Below are 16405 nucleotides of genomic sequence, written 5' to 3' on the forward strand. Positions count from 1 at the left end.
TAAACCACTCATATAACAGTCATCACAACACGTCACCTGGTTTCTAACCCTTCATTGGTTTCCACCTGTCCTAGGAAAAAAGGACTCTTAATGTGGACTGTAAGAGATGTGTTAACTAGGGCCTGTATTCAATCTGGCCCCTGCCTTCCTCTCATACTTTACATGTCACCTTCCTCCTTACTCACTAAGCTTCAACTACATTGACCTATTTCATTTTCTCAGAAATGGTAAAACCATTCATGCCTCAGGCCCTCTGAACATGCTACTTTCTCTTCACTTTTTGTCTGCTTGGCTCTTCCTCATTTTTAAAGTATCAGCTTAAAACCCACTTTATCCATGCCTTACTCTGACCTCTCAATCTAAAACGGGTTTCACAGTACTCTGTGCCTTTGTCTCACGGCACATCACAATCTATAATTCTGTCTGTATATTTATGTACTTGTTTGATGCCTGAATCTTCCCTCTAGCCCAGTTTCCAGGAATGTTAGGCACTGCACATTTGTAAAATAATGAAAAATCAAGTCTTTCTCCAACCTAAGGAAATTTCATTCTTTCTTTCATGTACCTCCTCTTCTATGTGCCCAATTTTCTTCTAGATTTATTCTCAACAGGTTTTATCTTTTCCCTTCCACTTCTAATTCTGATTGCTACTTATGATAGTATAATATCCTATTCCTTGTTTTATTGGTAAAATACTTTCTTTGAGACTTTCACTAAGTACAATTAGAGCTCCTTTGTTTTCTATTTTCAAAGTTTCCTCCCCTTATTTTGTTTTCCAAGGAAGTGGAAGGTAGGGGGAGCATATTTGCTCTTAATACTTAATTAACTCTTTTACACTAATTGTTCATATATCCTCTAATTTCTGTGCTACTCATTTTACCAAAATATGCTTATATTTGTTCAAGACTGGTAGCTGAGCTGGATTTCCACTGTACATGATAAAGTTAAGGTTCAGTTCTGCACTGTTTCTATCGAAACTACCTGAAAGTTTTAGGCATGTGGATGGGTGTCTTCTCTAGCTCTATCTAATGCTAAATTTCCCTATTACAATGATTAATTAGGTCATCCTGGTGGGAACCTGGGAGAAGGAGGGGTTCAAAAAGCCATGTTTTCTCAGAAGTTCCCACGTGGACTCTGAAGGTGATAGACACAATGTGGAAAACAGAGTGGGAGCAGCTCAAAGACGACAGCTTAAAGAGCCTCTTTCCTGAGAAATAATTCTGCAAATCTAATGTGATTTAACTTACAAAAATATATCTATAGATTCTGTTAAAAAGGAGATTTTAATCACAAAGCAAAATTATGACACAACTATACTGGGTGTTTTAAGGAAGGAAAAGAGTACACAAATGTGCTTGCATGTTTCCTTGGGGACAGCACAGAATCAAAACATATGCCTAATGGAAATTTAACATTCTTTATTGATATAAATGAAAGGACAAAGGAAATACTAGAAGAGTTGAAAGATTAATTAGAGAACAACAGGGGAGTAGGGGACTGCCTTTTTTTAACGTTAAGTAGAGCTACAAAGTTTTTAAGCTCTTACATCAGATGCATGTGTTAGTTTGATAAAAATAAAACTTCAAAATTAAAAATATAAAAGATGTAAGGGATACTATCAGCACTCATGTTAACTATCTTTAGATGTATATAGCACAATGTAAGAAAATGATCAATGAAAATGTGATAAGCTACAAGTAATGTTTTGTAGAATATGCATGTGAACAGCTGCATGAAAGCATAAAATGCTCTACTTAAACTGCATTTCCCTGTATTATTAAACTGATATAATTTAATATCAATCCAAAGTATATTTTATGTGTCAGCCCCAAGAAAAAAATACTTAGGTGAAAAATTCTCACTAATTTGCAAAAGGTAAATTCACACCACTAGGTAAGTTCACACTACCTTTTAATAAATTATCATATTTGTCCTACCTTGCAAATGAGGAAACTTTCATCCAAGATAACAATAATTCTATTCACCTTGAATTTATTTAGCATTTATCTTCCAGTGAGCTCATAACATTTAAAAATTGTCAGTTATTTTCATCAACAACAAATGCTTTGCTAACTTTAAATTCAAACCAGTACACAAACACTATAAGTAATGACAGATAAAACAGTTGCAGGGAAGTTAAATGATGTGCGTTAAAATCAGAGTTTAGTCAGTATCAATAGCAAAGTTACAAAGTGTCTGCAAATTCAAATTTACTGCTCAATTATTACATTCCATTTCAACTGAGTAACAAGTAACAGGCTGTCTTGCCCTTTAGCTCTCCAGTCCTTATCTTAAGATGAAGTCATTTAAATACCTCCTTTGACAGTCTAAATAACTGTATTACACATCCTCACATAGATGGCTTTTTATTTACTGAATGAACAAATAACTGGGAGTGGATGTGTGCTTAAAAGGTAAACAAGTGTACGGATTTCTAATAGGTGAAAAACGTTGTCAAATATTATTTGTATAAAGCTTTTACTTCTGTTTGGAGATTTTTTTTAACGTAGTGAAAATAAATTAATGTACCTTAACAAGTATTAGAAGTTAGTTAGACAATCATATGGTTATAATGTTACTTAAAGGACATATGTCTGATAACTAAATTTAGAAAAATTAGATATAGAGTTTACTAATCATATAAACATGGGAGGTTATCATCACTTATAAAAGAGACATTTTAAAGTAACTATAAATGCAAAATTCAGTAAGAAGCAGATGTCCAAGGGAAATGGCCTAGGGAAGGGAAGGGAAGGGGAGGGGAGGGGAAGGGAGGGGAGAGGAAGGGAGGGGAGGGGAAGGGAGGGGAGAGGAAAGGAGGGGAGGGGCAGGGGAAGGGAAGAGAACTAACAGCTGCATAGATGAATTAAGGAACTAAAATATAAGTCTTTACCTTGAAGCCTAACTTGACTAAATCATGTCGTTTTAAGGCAGCGTGAGTACAGGTCATAGCAATGATTTTGGCTTCTTTCACCAAAAGGTATTTAGATCTGTCTAGTCCACTTCGAAGCAGCTCGGAGGCTCTAAACTCCTATGGAAGTGGGGGAACAATGAGATACTATTTTAGGAAAATAAACAGTTCATGCATATATTCATACAATCCAGTTTATGAGACAATATGAGAAATTAATATAAATATCTCATAAACTAAGCCTAAAGAATCGTAATTCTGTCCATGATTAATAAGGTACTAATTGAGTTCAAATAATAACTGACAGTCAAGCTACAATTTGGACTGTTTTTTTTGGTGTAAGATAAAATATTTACAGTATCAACAAAAATACTGAATAAAATATCAATCACCATTGTGTCTATATTACTCAAGGTCTCTCCAGGAAAACAGAAACTACTTCAAGCATTCATAACAAAGGGAATTTATTGCAGGGAGCTCGTTATACAGGTGATGGAGGAGCAGAAAAGCCAACCAGGGAATGGCAAAGTAACCCAGAGATTGGCAACAGCAGGAAATTATGACCATTCCTAGGCTAGGAAGGATAATGAGGAGGAAGTGTTATCAGAGCCCAGAAGCTGGGGTACCAGAATAAGCTGGAACTGCGGTGGGCCAGGTCAGCAGAAACTGGAGCCACGGAAGAGACGAAACCTCAGGCCGAGAGAGCTGGTGCAGAAATATCCTGGCTTCTCTCTTTATTCTATTTTTGCCACATTTCTCATTGGCTAAACCCAGACAAAAGTCAGCTGACATGAGAGGCTGGAAAATTAAAACTCCAGGGACCAGTCTCAGCCCTGACCATGGCAGAGGATCCCCCATAGAGGAGAGGAGGGGAACGGACAACAGGTGGATGTGAGGAGCAAACAAGTCCATGCAGAGCACCTAATATCAAGTTTTATCAAATCGGAACATTATATCATAGTTACTTCAGACTTTCAAACATTTGTTTTTGTTTTTTTAAAAATAATTAAAGCATCACAGGTACAGGTGGAGGTACCCTGCATATATCCTTCTTCCCACTCTCTCCCCAGACAGCTATTATAAATTATGTTTTTATCCTTTTACATTCTATTTATGTAATCATAAACATACTATAATACTGTTTTGCAGGTTTTAAAATTTTATTTATCATTATCATACTACATATATACTACATATGTATATACATTATATATTTATTATTCTGTACCTACCATCCATCCATTTCTATCCACCTACTCACACCATACATCAGTGTTTTCTGAACATCTATTATGTGCCAGGTATCGTTGTAGGAATAAAATCATATCTAAAAGGTACAAAGACTTTAAAAAAGACACGGTCTCTGTCCTTTTTATCTGAAGTAATCCTAAACGTTCTTACTGAGGAATCTGAGCCTGAATGCAATCTTTTTACAGCACTGCTGTAGTCTTCCAATGATGTTTCCAATAAGGAATGAGAAAACTATGAAGCATCCCGGGGCTCCCTGGGTTCCAAACATATTCTTCTCTGTCCCCTTTATATAGTGGCGATTCTTATTTCACCTTAATAATCAGGAACAGTCATCCTGGCTAACATAGCAACCTCATTTTTTGTTTACAGATCAAAGGCATAAAGAACTTAGAATGGCCAAATTGCAAATCAAAGAACCATTGTTAAATCTCCTAATGAAAGCATTCCTTTCTTAAACACTAAGACTTCCACACCAGAAAAGCCAGAAAAATGGGGATTCAATTCATATCTTAATTTTTACTTATTTCTTCAACTAGAAAAATAAATGCTTCCAATAATCTCACTTAAAAGTAATAATCTGGTTTGCTAGGTTTGAATATTCCACTTACTACATTTAAAAAAAAAACAACAAACTAAGCTTAAAACCTTTAAAGGAAAGTTAAAAGAACTTGAGAACCCTTACCTCAAGCTGAGTAAAGATTTTCTTAATATGCCTGAAACATCCTTCAGCAATTTCCATGTCTTCTTCATAAGATCGGCCTTTAAAAATGGGTTGAGGGGCATTTGCAAAATACTCATGAAAAGGGAAGAAAGTGGAGACTTCAGTGACATCTGGCAACGTGTTACCTTTATTTTTCACTTTGCTGATATACTCTTCCCAACGAGACATTACCTGTAAGAAAAAAAGAGACTTGAGGTTAAATTTGCCAGCTCTTATGTTTTAAATAATAAAATAAAAAACGAATTGAGTAAAAATAAGATTTGGTAGGTAAAAGAAAAGGAAAAGGAAAAGAAAAGCAATCTTTGACCCAACAGGACTATTTCTTATCCAAGTCACTGATACACTGCCCTTCTTTTATAAAAGTAACCTTTAAGACTGTAGGAAAAAAACCTCTTTGATAAAAAATGTACAGATGGGATGAGAAAGAACCTCAGGATCATCTCATGGGACTTTATCTCAGACGTTTCAGATTTTCTATGCATATTCAAAACAATTTATGATTGATGATCAAAAAAAAAAAACCTCTCTGGACAAAGAAATTCCTCATTTTTTCACTATTTCAGTTTCTCTCCATATATGGTTAAGTTCAGCTCTAGTAGCTTTTTAATCAATTTAGCACTTGTCAACCCTTATCCTAGACCTTCATAATTTTTCCAATTCTCTTTAGTATACTTATAAAGAACTTCTGGTTAAGCTGCGTATATATTTGAAAGCTCATTTTATGACTTTTGTGACATAGGTAGTTCAATTACCTCCTGCTATAAATGTTAACTATGGCTCTACTCAGTTCCTGCTTAATCTCCATTTTTGTAATTCTCTCAGTTTCTCTGTTATAATTTCAGTGTTTCTCAAAGTGTGGTCCTTAGGCAGAATATCTAAAAAGCTAAATAAAAATGTAGATACCTGGATGCCACACCTTACTAAAACAAAGTCTCTGGGGACAGAGCTTGAGAATTCCCTTTTTAAACAACTTTCCCAATGTGTTCAAAATTGTGAGGCCTTGTGAGGCCTCAAGTTCATATTTCTCAAATTTATTACCTAAGGTTCTATAATTTATATATTATTTCTATTACTTTTAAAACTAGTTTTCACTGAGAGCCTAGTGATTTTTATGTTGTGACAAACATGCATTTAACCATGATCTTTATTCCATTATTCAAAGTTCTTAACAGTCTGAGTCTAATGCAGACAACTTTGCAAGATCATGCATATGTCCTGTGTTTCACAAGGAACCATGAAATCAGCTCATTCTGAACGGACTCAACTGGTTTATCTGCTTATAATGAGCATAAACTCTTTTTTTCATATACATTTTACAATTTCAGTGTTATGATTTATACCTAAAATATACAAATAGCATTAGAACAAAGAGAACAAATACAGTTATACAAAAATCTTCATTATTTATGTTTAATCCATTTAAAATTATTAGTAAACCAGTTGACTTTTAAAGTTTATTTTTATTTATTTTATTTGGCTTTACATTTCTCATTAATTTTCACACCCCCAAACAAAAGCAAAAACATGCCTCTAAATTGAAGTCAAAGAATGTTTAACTTAAACTCCTACTTTGAAATTAATTCTAAAACAAAATGTACTTCTAGAAATTTAAAAAGAAAGTATGTTTTTCTTCATTACTTGATTAATATGCAGAGCAAAAGTAAGTTAAAGAACTGTATTTGTTACCACTGGGTAGCTAGACTGTTTGGTTATAGTTCTATAGTAATGAAAACAAAACCAAAAAAAAAAAAAAGAGAGAGAGACTAGAAACTTTGTCAATAGCAAGAAAAAAAAAAAAAGAAAAAAGATTTTAAAGTAGCAACACTGGCCTTTCACTGAATAAGTCATCAAGCAAAGTTATTTAGCAAACAAAAGTGAAGATAACAGGAAATACAAACATTTAACACTCACAAACATAGCTTTGGCAATAGCATATATTTTAATCTACTCAACAAAAAAGTAAGCTTTCAAGAAAGGATCTCCAGAACCCATCCCAGTTTCCAACTGAAGACCATATTACAATAAAGTATGATTTAAAAACCCTTAATCTCTTACCTGATATAAGAAGAAATAGCCTGCAGTTTCACAAGTATATGAAGCATCTCCTGGAACCCCTAGACTCTTCTGCAATCGTTTGACTTCTTCTAAAAGTTCTATTCTTCGAGCTAGGACATAATTAACTCTTCCATACCTAAAAATTTCAATTAAGCAAAAAGGCAAAATTACATAATGAAGAGACTTGCAAGGAAACTGTCAGCAAAATATTTAAGAAAATCATAATAGAAACGATAAATGGCCAAGAGAAAAAAAGAACGGTAGAAAACATAAGTTTATATTTACTATAAGTGACAGTTCTTGAGTTATTTTATACTAAAGCTACTTGAAATGTACCCTATGGATCAGGGCTGATCTGCAAATGTGTTAGTGGTCTGTGAGACAGGAAAATCAACTACATTACTAAACACACCTCTGGTTCAGCTTTTTTTTTTTTTTTTTTCTTCATAAAAAGACCTTCACAAAAAAGGAAACACTACAGTGCATTCAGGTGCTAGTGCATCTCATAACAGACCAGAATATAGTTTACAGATTGGCTACTCTGAATAGCACCATCATAAAAGTAGATTAGCTCTAAAGGTTTTGAAAAGTAATTTTAAAATTTATTTGATCATTCTTTGGCATAGAGCATGGAGCTTGGCATCTGGACCAAGTATGTTCATAAATGTTTGCTGAATGAGTAAGAAAACTAAAATTTGGAGAGTACCCGGCCCAGAGATAGGTAGTTAAGAAAAAAAGTGGAACCAGAATTGGATCCCAAAGCCTATGTATGCTCTTTCCACCATAAAAAGTGCCTCCTTCAATCCTTTAACGCTAATTAAAAAAAAAAAAAAAAAGCAACATACAATGGAATTCTATGTAATATTTGCTCAATTATTCTGTAAATCTAAAACTATACTAAAAAAAAGTCTACTAATTAATTTTAAAGAGCAAGGAACAGGAACACCTCATTTTATTGTGCTTCACTTTATTGCACTTTGCAGATACTGCATTTTTTACAAATTGAAGGTTTGTGGTAACCCTGCATTGAGCAAGTCTATCAGTGCTGTTTTTTCCAAAAGCATTTGCTAACTTCATGTCTCTGTGTCACATTTTGGAAATTCTTGAACTATTTCAAACATTTTCATTATTATTACATTTGCTATCTGTGATACGTAATCTTTGATATTACTATTGTAATTGTTTTGGGGTGCCACAAACCATGACCATGTAAGATGGCAAACTTAACTGATAAATGTTGTGTGTGTGTTCTGATTTGCTCCATCAATTGGCCATTCCCCCATATTTCTCCCTCTCCTCAGGCCTCCTTATTCCCTGAGACACAACAATATTCAAGTTAAGGCCAATTAATAACCCTACAATGGCCTCTCAGTGTTCAGTTGCATGTCTCACTTCAAATCAAAAGCTAGAAATGATTAAGGTTAGTGAGGAAGGCATGTTGAAAGCTGAGACAGGCCAAAAGCTAGGTCTCTTGCACCAAACAGTTAGTGAAGTTGTGAACGCAAAGGAAAAGTTCTTGAAGGGAATTAAAATTGCTATTCCAGGGACTTCCCTGGTGGCGCAGTGGTTAAAAATCCGCCTGCCAATGCAGGGGACGCGCGTTCGAGCCCGGGTCCGGGAAGATCCCACGTGCCGCGGAGCAACCAACCAAGCCTGTGCACTACAAGTACTGAGCCTGTGCTCTAGGGCCTGCGAGCCACGACTACTGAAGCCCACGCACCTAGAGCCCGTGCTCCACAACAAGAGAAGCCACCGCAATGAGAAGCCCACGCACCACAATGAAGAGTAGCCCCCGCTCGCCGCAACTAGAGAAAAGGCCGCACGCAGCACCAAAGACCCAACGCAGCCATAAATAAATAAATGAATTTTTTTAAAAAAGTGCTACTACAGTGAACACACGAAATGATAAGAAAGTAAAACAGCCTTATTGCTGATATGAAAAAAGCTTTAGTGGTTTGGACAGAAGATCAAACTAGCCACAACATTCTTTTAAGCCAAAGCCTAATCCAGACAAAGCAAGGCTGTAACTCACTCTCTTTAATTCTAGTAAGGTTGAGACAGGTGAGGGAGCAGCAGCAGAAGAGTCTGAATCTAGCCAAGGTTGGTTCATGAGGTTTTAGGAAAGAAGCTGTCTCCAAAACGTAAAAGTGCAGCGTGAAGCAGCAAGTGCTGATGTAGAAGCTGCAGCATGTTATACAAAAGATCTAGCTGTGATAATGAAGATGGCTACACTAAACAACAGATTTTCAGTGTAGAAAAAATACAGCCTCCTACTGGAAGAAGATGCCATCTAGGACTTCCATAGCTAGAGAGGAGAAGTCAGTGCCCGGCTTCAAAGGTTCAAAGGACAGGCTGACTTTCTTGTTAGGGGCTGATGCTGCTGGTGACTCTAAGTTGAAGCCAATGCTCATTCACCATTCCAGAAATCCTAGGGCCCTTAAGACTTATGCTAAATCTACTCTGCTTGCGCTGTGTTAATGGAACAAAGCCTGGATGACAGCACATCTGTTTACAACATGGCCTACTGAATATTTTAAGCCCACTGTTTGCACCTACTGCTCAGGAAAAAAGATTCCTTTCAAAATATTACTGCTCATCGACAATGCACCTGGTACCCAAGAACTCTGAAGGAGATGTACAATGAGATTCATGTTGTTTTCAGGCCTGCTAACACAACACCTGTTCAGCAGCCGATGCATCAAGGAGTCATTCGACTTTCAAGTCTTACTACTTAAGAAATACATTTTGTAAGACTATAGCTGCCATAGACAGTGATTCCTCTGATGGTTCTGGGCAAAATAAACTGAAAATCTTCTGGAAAGGATTCACCATTTTAGATGCCATTAAGGACATTCGTGATTCACTGGAAGAGGTCAAGATATCAAAATTAACAGGAGTTTGGAAGAAGTTGATCCTAACCCTCCTGGATGACTTTCAGGGGATTAAGACTTCAGTGGAGGAAAAAAAACTGTAGTTGTGGTAGAAGTAGCAAGAGAACTAGAATCAGAAGTAGAACCTGAAGATGGGACTGAATTGCCTCAATCTCAAGATAACACTTTAACAGATGAGGAGTTGCCTCTTATGGGAGAGCAAAGAAAGAAGTTTCTTGAGATGGAATCTATTCCTGCTGAAGATGACATGAAGAATGTTGAAATAACCACAAAGGATTTAGAATATTACATAAATTTAGTTGACAAAGTAGCAGCAGAGTTTGGTAGGATTGACTCTAATTTTGAAAGAAGTTCTATTGTGGGTAAAATACTACCAAGCAGCATTGCCTGCTACAGAGAAATCATTCGAGAAAGGAAGATTCAATCCACATGGCAAATTTCATTGCTGTCTCATTTTAGTAAGTTGCCATAGCCCCCCCAACCTTCAGCAACCACCACCCTGATCAGTCAGCAGCTATCAACGTTGAGGCAAGACCCTCCACAAGCAAAGATTACAGCCTGTTGAAGGCTCAGATGATGCCTAGCATTTTTTAGTAATAGAGTATTTTCTAACTAAGGCATGTACATTGTTTTTTTAGACATAATGCTATTGCATACTTAGTAGACTATAGTATAGTGTAAACAATACTTTTATATGCACTGGGAAGCCAAAAAATCCATGTGACTCGCTTTATTGTGATAGGCACTTGATTATGATGGTCTGGAACGGAATCTGCAAAGTCTCTGCGGTATGCCTGTACACAATTATAAATAATAGCATAGTTACAGATGATTATTGAAAAAGAGACTAATAAAAACTTGTTTGGGAGAAGTAGCATTATGAGTGATCACTCCCTCTCTGCTATCTTACTAGATACAAAAATTTTTCTTTAGGGAAAGTGATATTAATTTTATTGTGAAAAAATATTCACTATTTTTCTTTTTAATTATGACAAAGAGAGAAATATGAAATAAATGCACAATCAAACAAGCACACACATTATTAACAAGATCTGGAGCTTGACTTGCCTATCAGAAAGCAAAAAGTACTTTTTTCCTGAGAAACTTGGTAGTACCTGAAATCATTTTAAAAATTCTGCTGCTTTTCTATTATAATATCTTTAAATACCAGAAATTGAACTGCACCACACTTATAATTACACTATTTAGCATTCCATGAGCACCCATACATTCAATGAATTATGGATTGGTAGATTTTACAGTTGAGCCCACTGGTGTAAGTTAGGTTTAATAAGAAGAAATACCCATGGGAAGAATTCAGGGAAGCATTACAAGCTGATCCAAAATTAAGAATCTACAGCCCTAAATAAATTAATGTGTGTTGATCTTGCCCTCTGACTTTTCAAAAGCTAAAAAATTTTGGGAGGGGGACCTTCAAGATGGCAGAGGAGTAAGACGTGGAGATCACCTTCCTCCCCACAAATACATCAAATATACATCTACACGTGGAACAACTCCTACAGAACACCTACTGAACACTGGCAGAAGAACTCAGACTTCCCAAAAGGCAAGAAAATACCCCCATACCTGGGTAGGGCAAAAGAAAAAAGGAAAAACAGAGACAAAAGAATAGGGACAGGACCTGCACCTCTGGGAGGGAGCTGTGAAGGAGGAAAAGTTTCCACACACTAGGAAGCCCCTTCACTGGCAGAGACGGCACGTGGCGGCGGTGGGGGGAAGCTTTGGAGCCACGGAGGAGAGCACAGCCACAGGGGTGCAGAGGGCAAAGCGGAGATTCCTGCACAGAGGATCGGTGCTGACCAGCACTCACCAGCCTGAGAGGCTTGTCTGCTCACCTGCTGGGGAGGGTGGGGGCTGGGAGCTGAGGCTCGAGCTTCGGAGGTCAGATCTCAGGGAGAGGACTGGGGTTGGCTGCGTGAACACAGCCTGAAGGGGGCTAGTGCCCCACAGCAAGCCGGGAGGGAGTCCGGGGAAAAGTCTGGAGCTGCCTAAGAGGCAAGAGACCACTGTTTCGGGGTGCGCGAGGAGAGGGGATTCAGAGCACCGCCTAAATGAGCTCCAGAAACGGGCGTGCACCGCGGCTATAAGCGCAGACACCAGAGACGGGCATGAAACACTAAGGCTGCTCCTGCAGCCACCAAGAAGCCTGTGTGCAAGCACAGGTCACTGTCCACACCCGCCTCCCCCTCCCAACCCCTGGGAGCCTGTGCAGCCCACCACTGCCAGGGTCCCGTGATCCAGGGATAACTTCCCCAGGAGACCACATGGCGCACCCAGGCTGTCGCAACGTCACGCCAGCCTCTGCCGCCTCAGGCTCACCCCATATCCAATTATAATTAGCACACCTCTCCCTCCCCCAAGCCTGAATAAGCAAGAGCCCCCTAATCAGTCACTCCTTTAACCCCCTCCTGTCTGGGCGGTGAACAGATGCCTGAGGGCGACCTACACGCTGAGGTGGGCCAAAATTAAAGTTGAACCCCAAGAGCTGTGCAAACAAAGAAGAGAAAGGGAAATTTTTCCATGAAGCCTCAGGAGCAGCAGATTAAATCCCCACAATCAACTTGATGTACCCTGCCTCTCCGGAATACCTGAATAGACAACGAATCGTCCCAAAATTGTGGCAGTGGACTTTGGGAGCAACTGTAGACTAGGGGTTTGCTGTCTGCGACTGATCTGTTTCTGATTTTTATGTTTATCTTAGTTTAGTGTTTAGTGCTTGTTATCATTAGTGGATTTGTTTACTGGTTTGGTTGCTCTCTTTTTTATTTTTAATTTTTATTATTTTCTTTATGTTAATAACTTTAAAAAATATTTTTATTTATTTATTTATTTTTTCCTTTCTTCCTTTCTTTTTTCCTCCATTTTATTCTGAGCCATGTGGCTGACAGGGTCTTCGTGCTCTGGCCTGGTGTCAGGCCTGAGCCTCTGAGGTGGGAGAGCCGAGATCAGGACATTGGACCACCAGAGGCCTCCCAGCCCCATGTAATATGAATCGGCAAGAGTTCTCCCACAGATCTCCGTCTCAACGCTAAGACCCAGCTCCACCCAACGGCCAGCTAACTCCAGTGCTGGATGCCCCATACCACACAACTAGCAAGACAGGAACACAACCCCACCCATTAGCAGAAAGGCTGCCTAAAATCATACTAAGTTCATAGACACCCCAAAGCACACGAATGGACACGGCCCTGCCCTCCAGAAAGACAAAATCCAGCCCCACCCACCAGAACATAGGCACCAGGCCCCTCCACAAGCCACTGAACCAACCTCAGCCACTGGGGGCAGACACCAAAAACAACAGGAACTATGAACCTGCAGCCTGCGAAAAGGAGACCCCAAACACAGTAAGTTAAACAAAATAAGAAGACAGAGAAATATGCAGCAGATGAAGGAGCAAGGTAAAAACCCATCAGACCAAATAAATGAAGTGGAAATAGGCAGTCTACCTGAAAAAGAATTCAGAGTAATGATAGGAAAGATGATCCAAAATCTTGGAAACAGAATGGAGAAAATACAAGAAACGTTTAAAAAGCACTTAGAAAAACTAAAGAGCAAACAAACAATGATGAACAGCAGGATAAATGAAATTAAAAATTCTCTAGAAGGAATCAATAGCAGAATAACTGAGGCAGAAGAATGGATAAGTGACCTGGAAGATAAAATAATGGAAATTAACTACCACAGAGCAGAATAAAGAAGAAAGAATGAAAGGAATTGAGGACAGTCTCAGAGACCTCTGGGACAACATTAAAAGCAACAACATTCGAATTATATGGGTCCCAGAAGAAGAAGACAAAAAGAAAGGGCCTGAGAAAATATCTGAAGAGACTATAGTTGAAAATTTCCCTAACATGGGAAAGGAAATAGTCAGTCAAGTCCAGGAAGCACAGAGAGTCCCATACAGGATAAATCCCAGGAGAAACATGCCAAGACACATATTAATCAAACTATCAAAAACTAAATACAAAGAAAAAAATATTAAAAGCAGCAAGGGAAAAGCAACAAATAATATACAAGGGAATCCCCATAAAGGTTAACAGCTGATGTTTCAGCAGAAACTCTGCAAACCAGAAGGGAGTGGCAGGACATATTTAAAGTGATGAAAGGGAAAAACCTACAACCAAGATTACTCTACCCAGCAAGGATCTCATTCAGATTCAATGGAGAAATTAAAACCTCTACAGACAAGCAAAAACCAAGAGAATTCAGCACTGCCAAACCAGCCTTACAACAAACACTAAAGGAACTTCTTTAGGCAGGAAACACAAGAGAAGGAAAAGACCTACAAAAACAAACCCAAAACAATTAAGAAAATGGTAATAGGAACATACATATCAATAATTACCTTAAATGTAAATGGATTAAATACTCCAACAAAAAGACATAGACTGGCTGAATGGATACAAAAACAAGACCCGTACATATGCTGTCTACTAGGGACTCACTTCAGACCTAGGGACACATACAGCCTGAAAGTGAGGGGATGGAAAAAGATATTCCATGCAAATGGAAATCAAAAGAAAGCTGGAGTAGCAATTCTCATATCAGAAAATACAGACTTTAAACACTATTACAAGAGACAAAGAAGGACACTACATAATGATCAAGGGATCAATCCAAGAAGATGATATAACAATTGTAAATATTTATGCACCCAACATAGGAGCACCTCACTATATAAGGCAAATGCTAACAGCCATTAAAGAAGAAATCGACAGTAACACAAAAAAGTAGGGGACTTTAACACCCCACTTTCACCAGTGCACAGATCATCCAAAATGAAAATAAATAGGGAAACACAAGGTTTAAAGGACACATTAAACAAGATGGACTTAACTGATATTTATAGGACATTCCATCCAAAAACAACAGAATACACTTTCTTCTCAAGTGGTTATGGAACATTCTCCAGGATAGACCATATCCTGGGTCACAAATCAAGCCTTGGTAAATTTAAGAAAACTGAAATCGTATCAAGTATCTTTTCCGACCACAATGCTATGAGACAAGATATCAATTACAGGAAAAAAACTGTAAAAACTACAAACACACAGAGGCTAAACAAACACTACTAAATAACCAAGAGATCACTGAAGAAACCAAAGTGGAAATCAAAAAATACCTAGAAACAAATGACACTGAAAACACAACGACCCAAAACCTATGGGACGCAGCAAAAGCAGTTCTAAGAGGGAAGTTTATAGCAATACAATCCTACCTCAAGAAACAAGAAACAACTCAAATAAACAACCTAACCTTACACCTAAAGCAATCAGAGAAAGAACAAAAAAACCCCAAAGTTAGCAGAATGAAAGAAATCATAAAGATCAGATCAGAAGTAAATGAAAAAGAAATGAAGGAAACAATAGCAAAGCTCAATAAAACTAAAAGCTGGTTCTTTGGGAAGATAAAAAAAATTGATAAACCATTAGCCAGACTCATCAAGAAAAAAAGGGAGAAGACTCAAATCAACAGAATTAGAAATGAAAAAGGAGAAGTAACAACTGATACTGCAGAAATACAAAGGTTCATGAGAGATTACTACAAGCCACTATATGCCAGTAAAATGGACAACCTGGAAGAAATGGACACATTCTTAGAAAAGCACAACCTTCTGAGACTGAACCAGGAAGAAATAGAAAATATAAACAGACCAATCACAAGCACTGAAACTGAAACTGTGATTAAAAATCTTCCAACAAACAAAAGCACAGGACCAGATGGTTTCATAGGCGAATTCTATCAAACATTTAGAGAAGACCTAATACCTATCCTTCTCAAACTCTTCCAAAATATAGCAGAGGGAGGAACACTCCAAAACTCATTCTATGAGGCCACCATCACCCTGATATCAAATCTAGACAAAGATTTCACAAAAAAAGAAAACTACAGGCCAGTATCATTGATGAACACAGATGCAAAAATCCTCAACAAAATACTAGCAAACACAATCCAACAGCACATTAAAAGGACCATACACCATGATCGAGTGGGGTTTACCCCAGGAATGCAAGGATTCTTCAATATATGCAAATCAATCAATGTGATACACCATATTAACAAGTTGAAGGATAAAAAACCATATGATAATCTCAGTAGATGCAGAAAAGGCTTTTGACAAAATTCAACACCCATTTATGATAAAAACTCTCCAGAAAGGAGGTAGAAATGGAACCTACCTCAACATAATAAAGTCCATAAATGACAAACCCACAGCCAACATCATTCTCAATGGTGAAAAACTGAAACCATTTCCTCTAATATCAGGAACAAGACAAGGTTGCCCACTCTCACCACTATTACTTAATATAGTTTTGGAAGTTTTAGCCACAGCAATCAGAGAAGAAAAAGAAATAAAAGGAATCCAAATTGGAAAAGAAGTAAAACTGTCACTGTTTGCAGATGACATGATACTATACATAGAGAATCCTAAAGATGCTCCCAGAAAACTACTAGAGCTAATCAATGAATTTGGTACAGCAGCAGGATACAAAATGAATGCACAGAAATCTCTTCAATTCTTACACACTAATGATAAAAAATCTGAAAGAGAAA

At 37.6% G+C, this 16405-nt stretch overlaps 1 protein-coding gene across 3 annotated transcripts in view; it reads right to left on the reverse strand.

The window, feature by feature from the left end:
* AQR (aquarius intron-binding spliceosomal factor) overlaps positions 1-16405 on the reverse strand; it is a 116063-nt gene that overhangs the window by 35113 nt on the left and 64545 nt on the right. For all 3 annotated transcript variants that reach the window (XM_068548856.1, XM_068548853.1, XM_068548864.1), the window contains 3 exons: positions 6939-7074; positions 4845-5054; positions 2894-3031 (listed from right to left, as the gene is read on the reverse strand). In XM_068548856.1, coding sequence (XP_068404957.1) covers positions 2894-3031; positions 4845-5054; positions 6939-7074 — 484 coding nt within the window. The remainder of the gene's footprint in view (positions 1-2893; positions 3032-4844; positions 5055-6938; positions 7075-16405) is intronic.

The sequence above is a fragment of the Eschrichtius robustus genome, chromosome 1, assembly GCF_028021215.1.
Source record: "Eschrichtius robustus isolate mEscRob2 chromosome 1, mEscRob2.pri, whole genome shotgun sequence".
Classification (NCBI taxonomy): Eukaryota; Metazoa; Chordata; class Mammalia; order Artiodactyla; family Eschrichtiidae; genus Eschrichtius; species Eschrichtius robustus.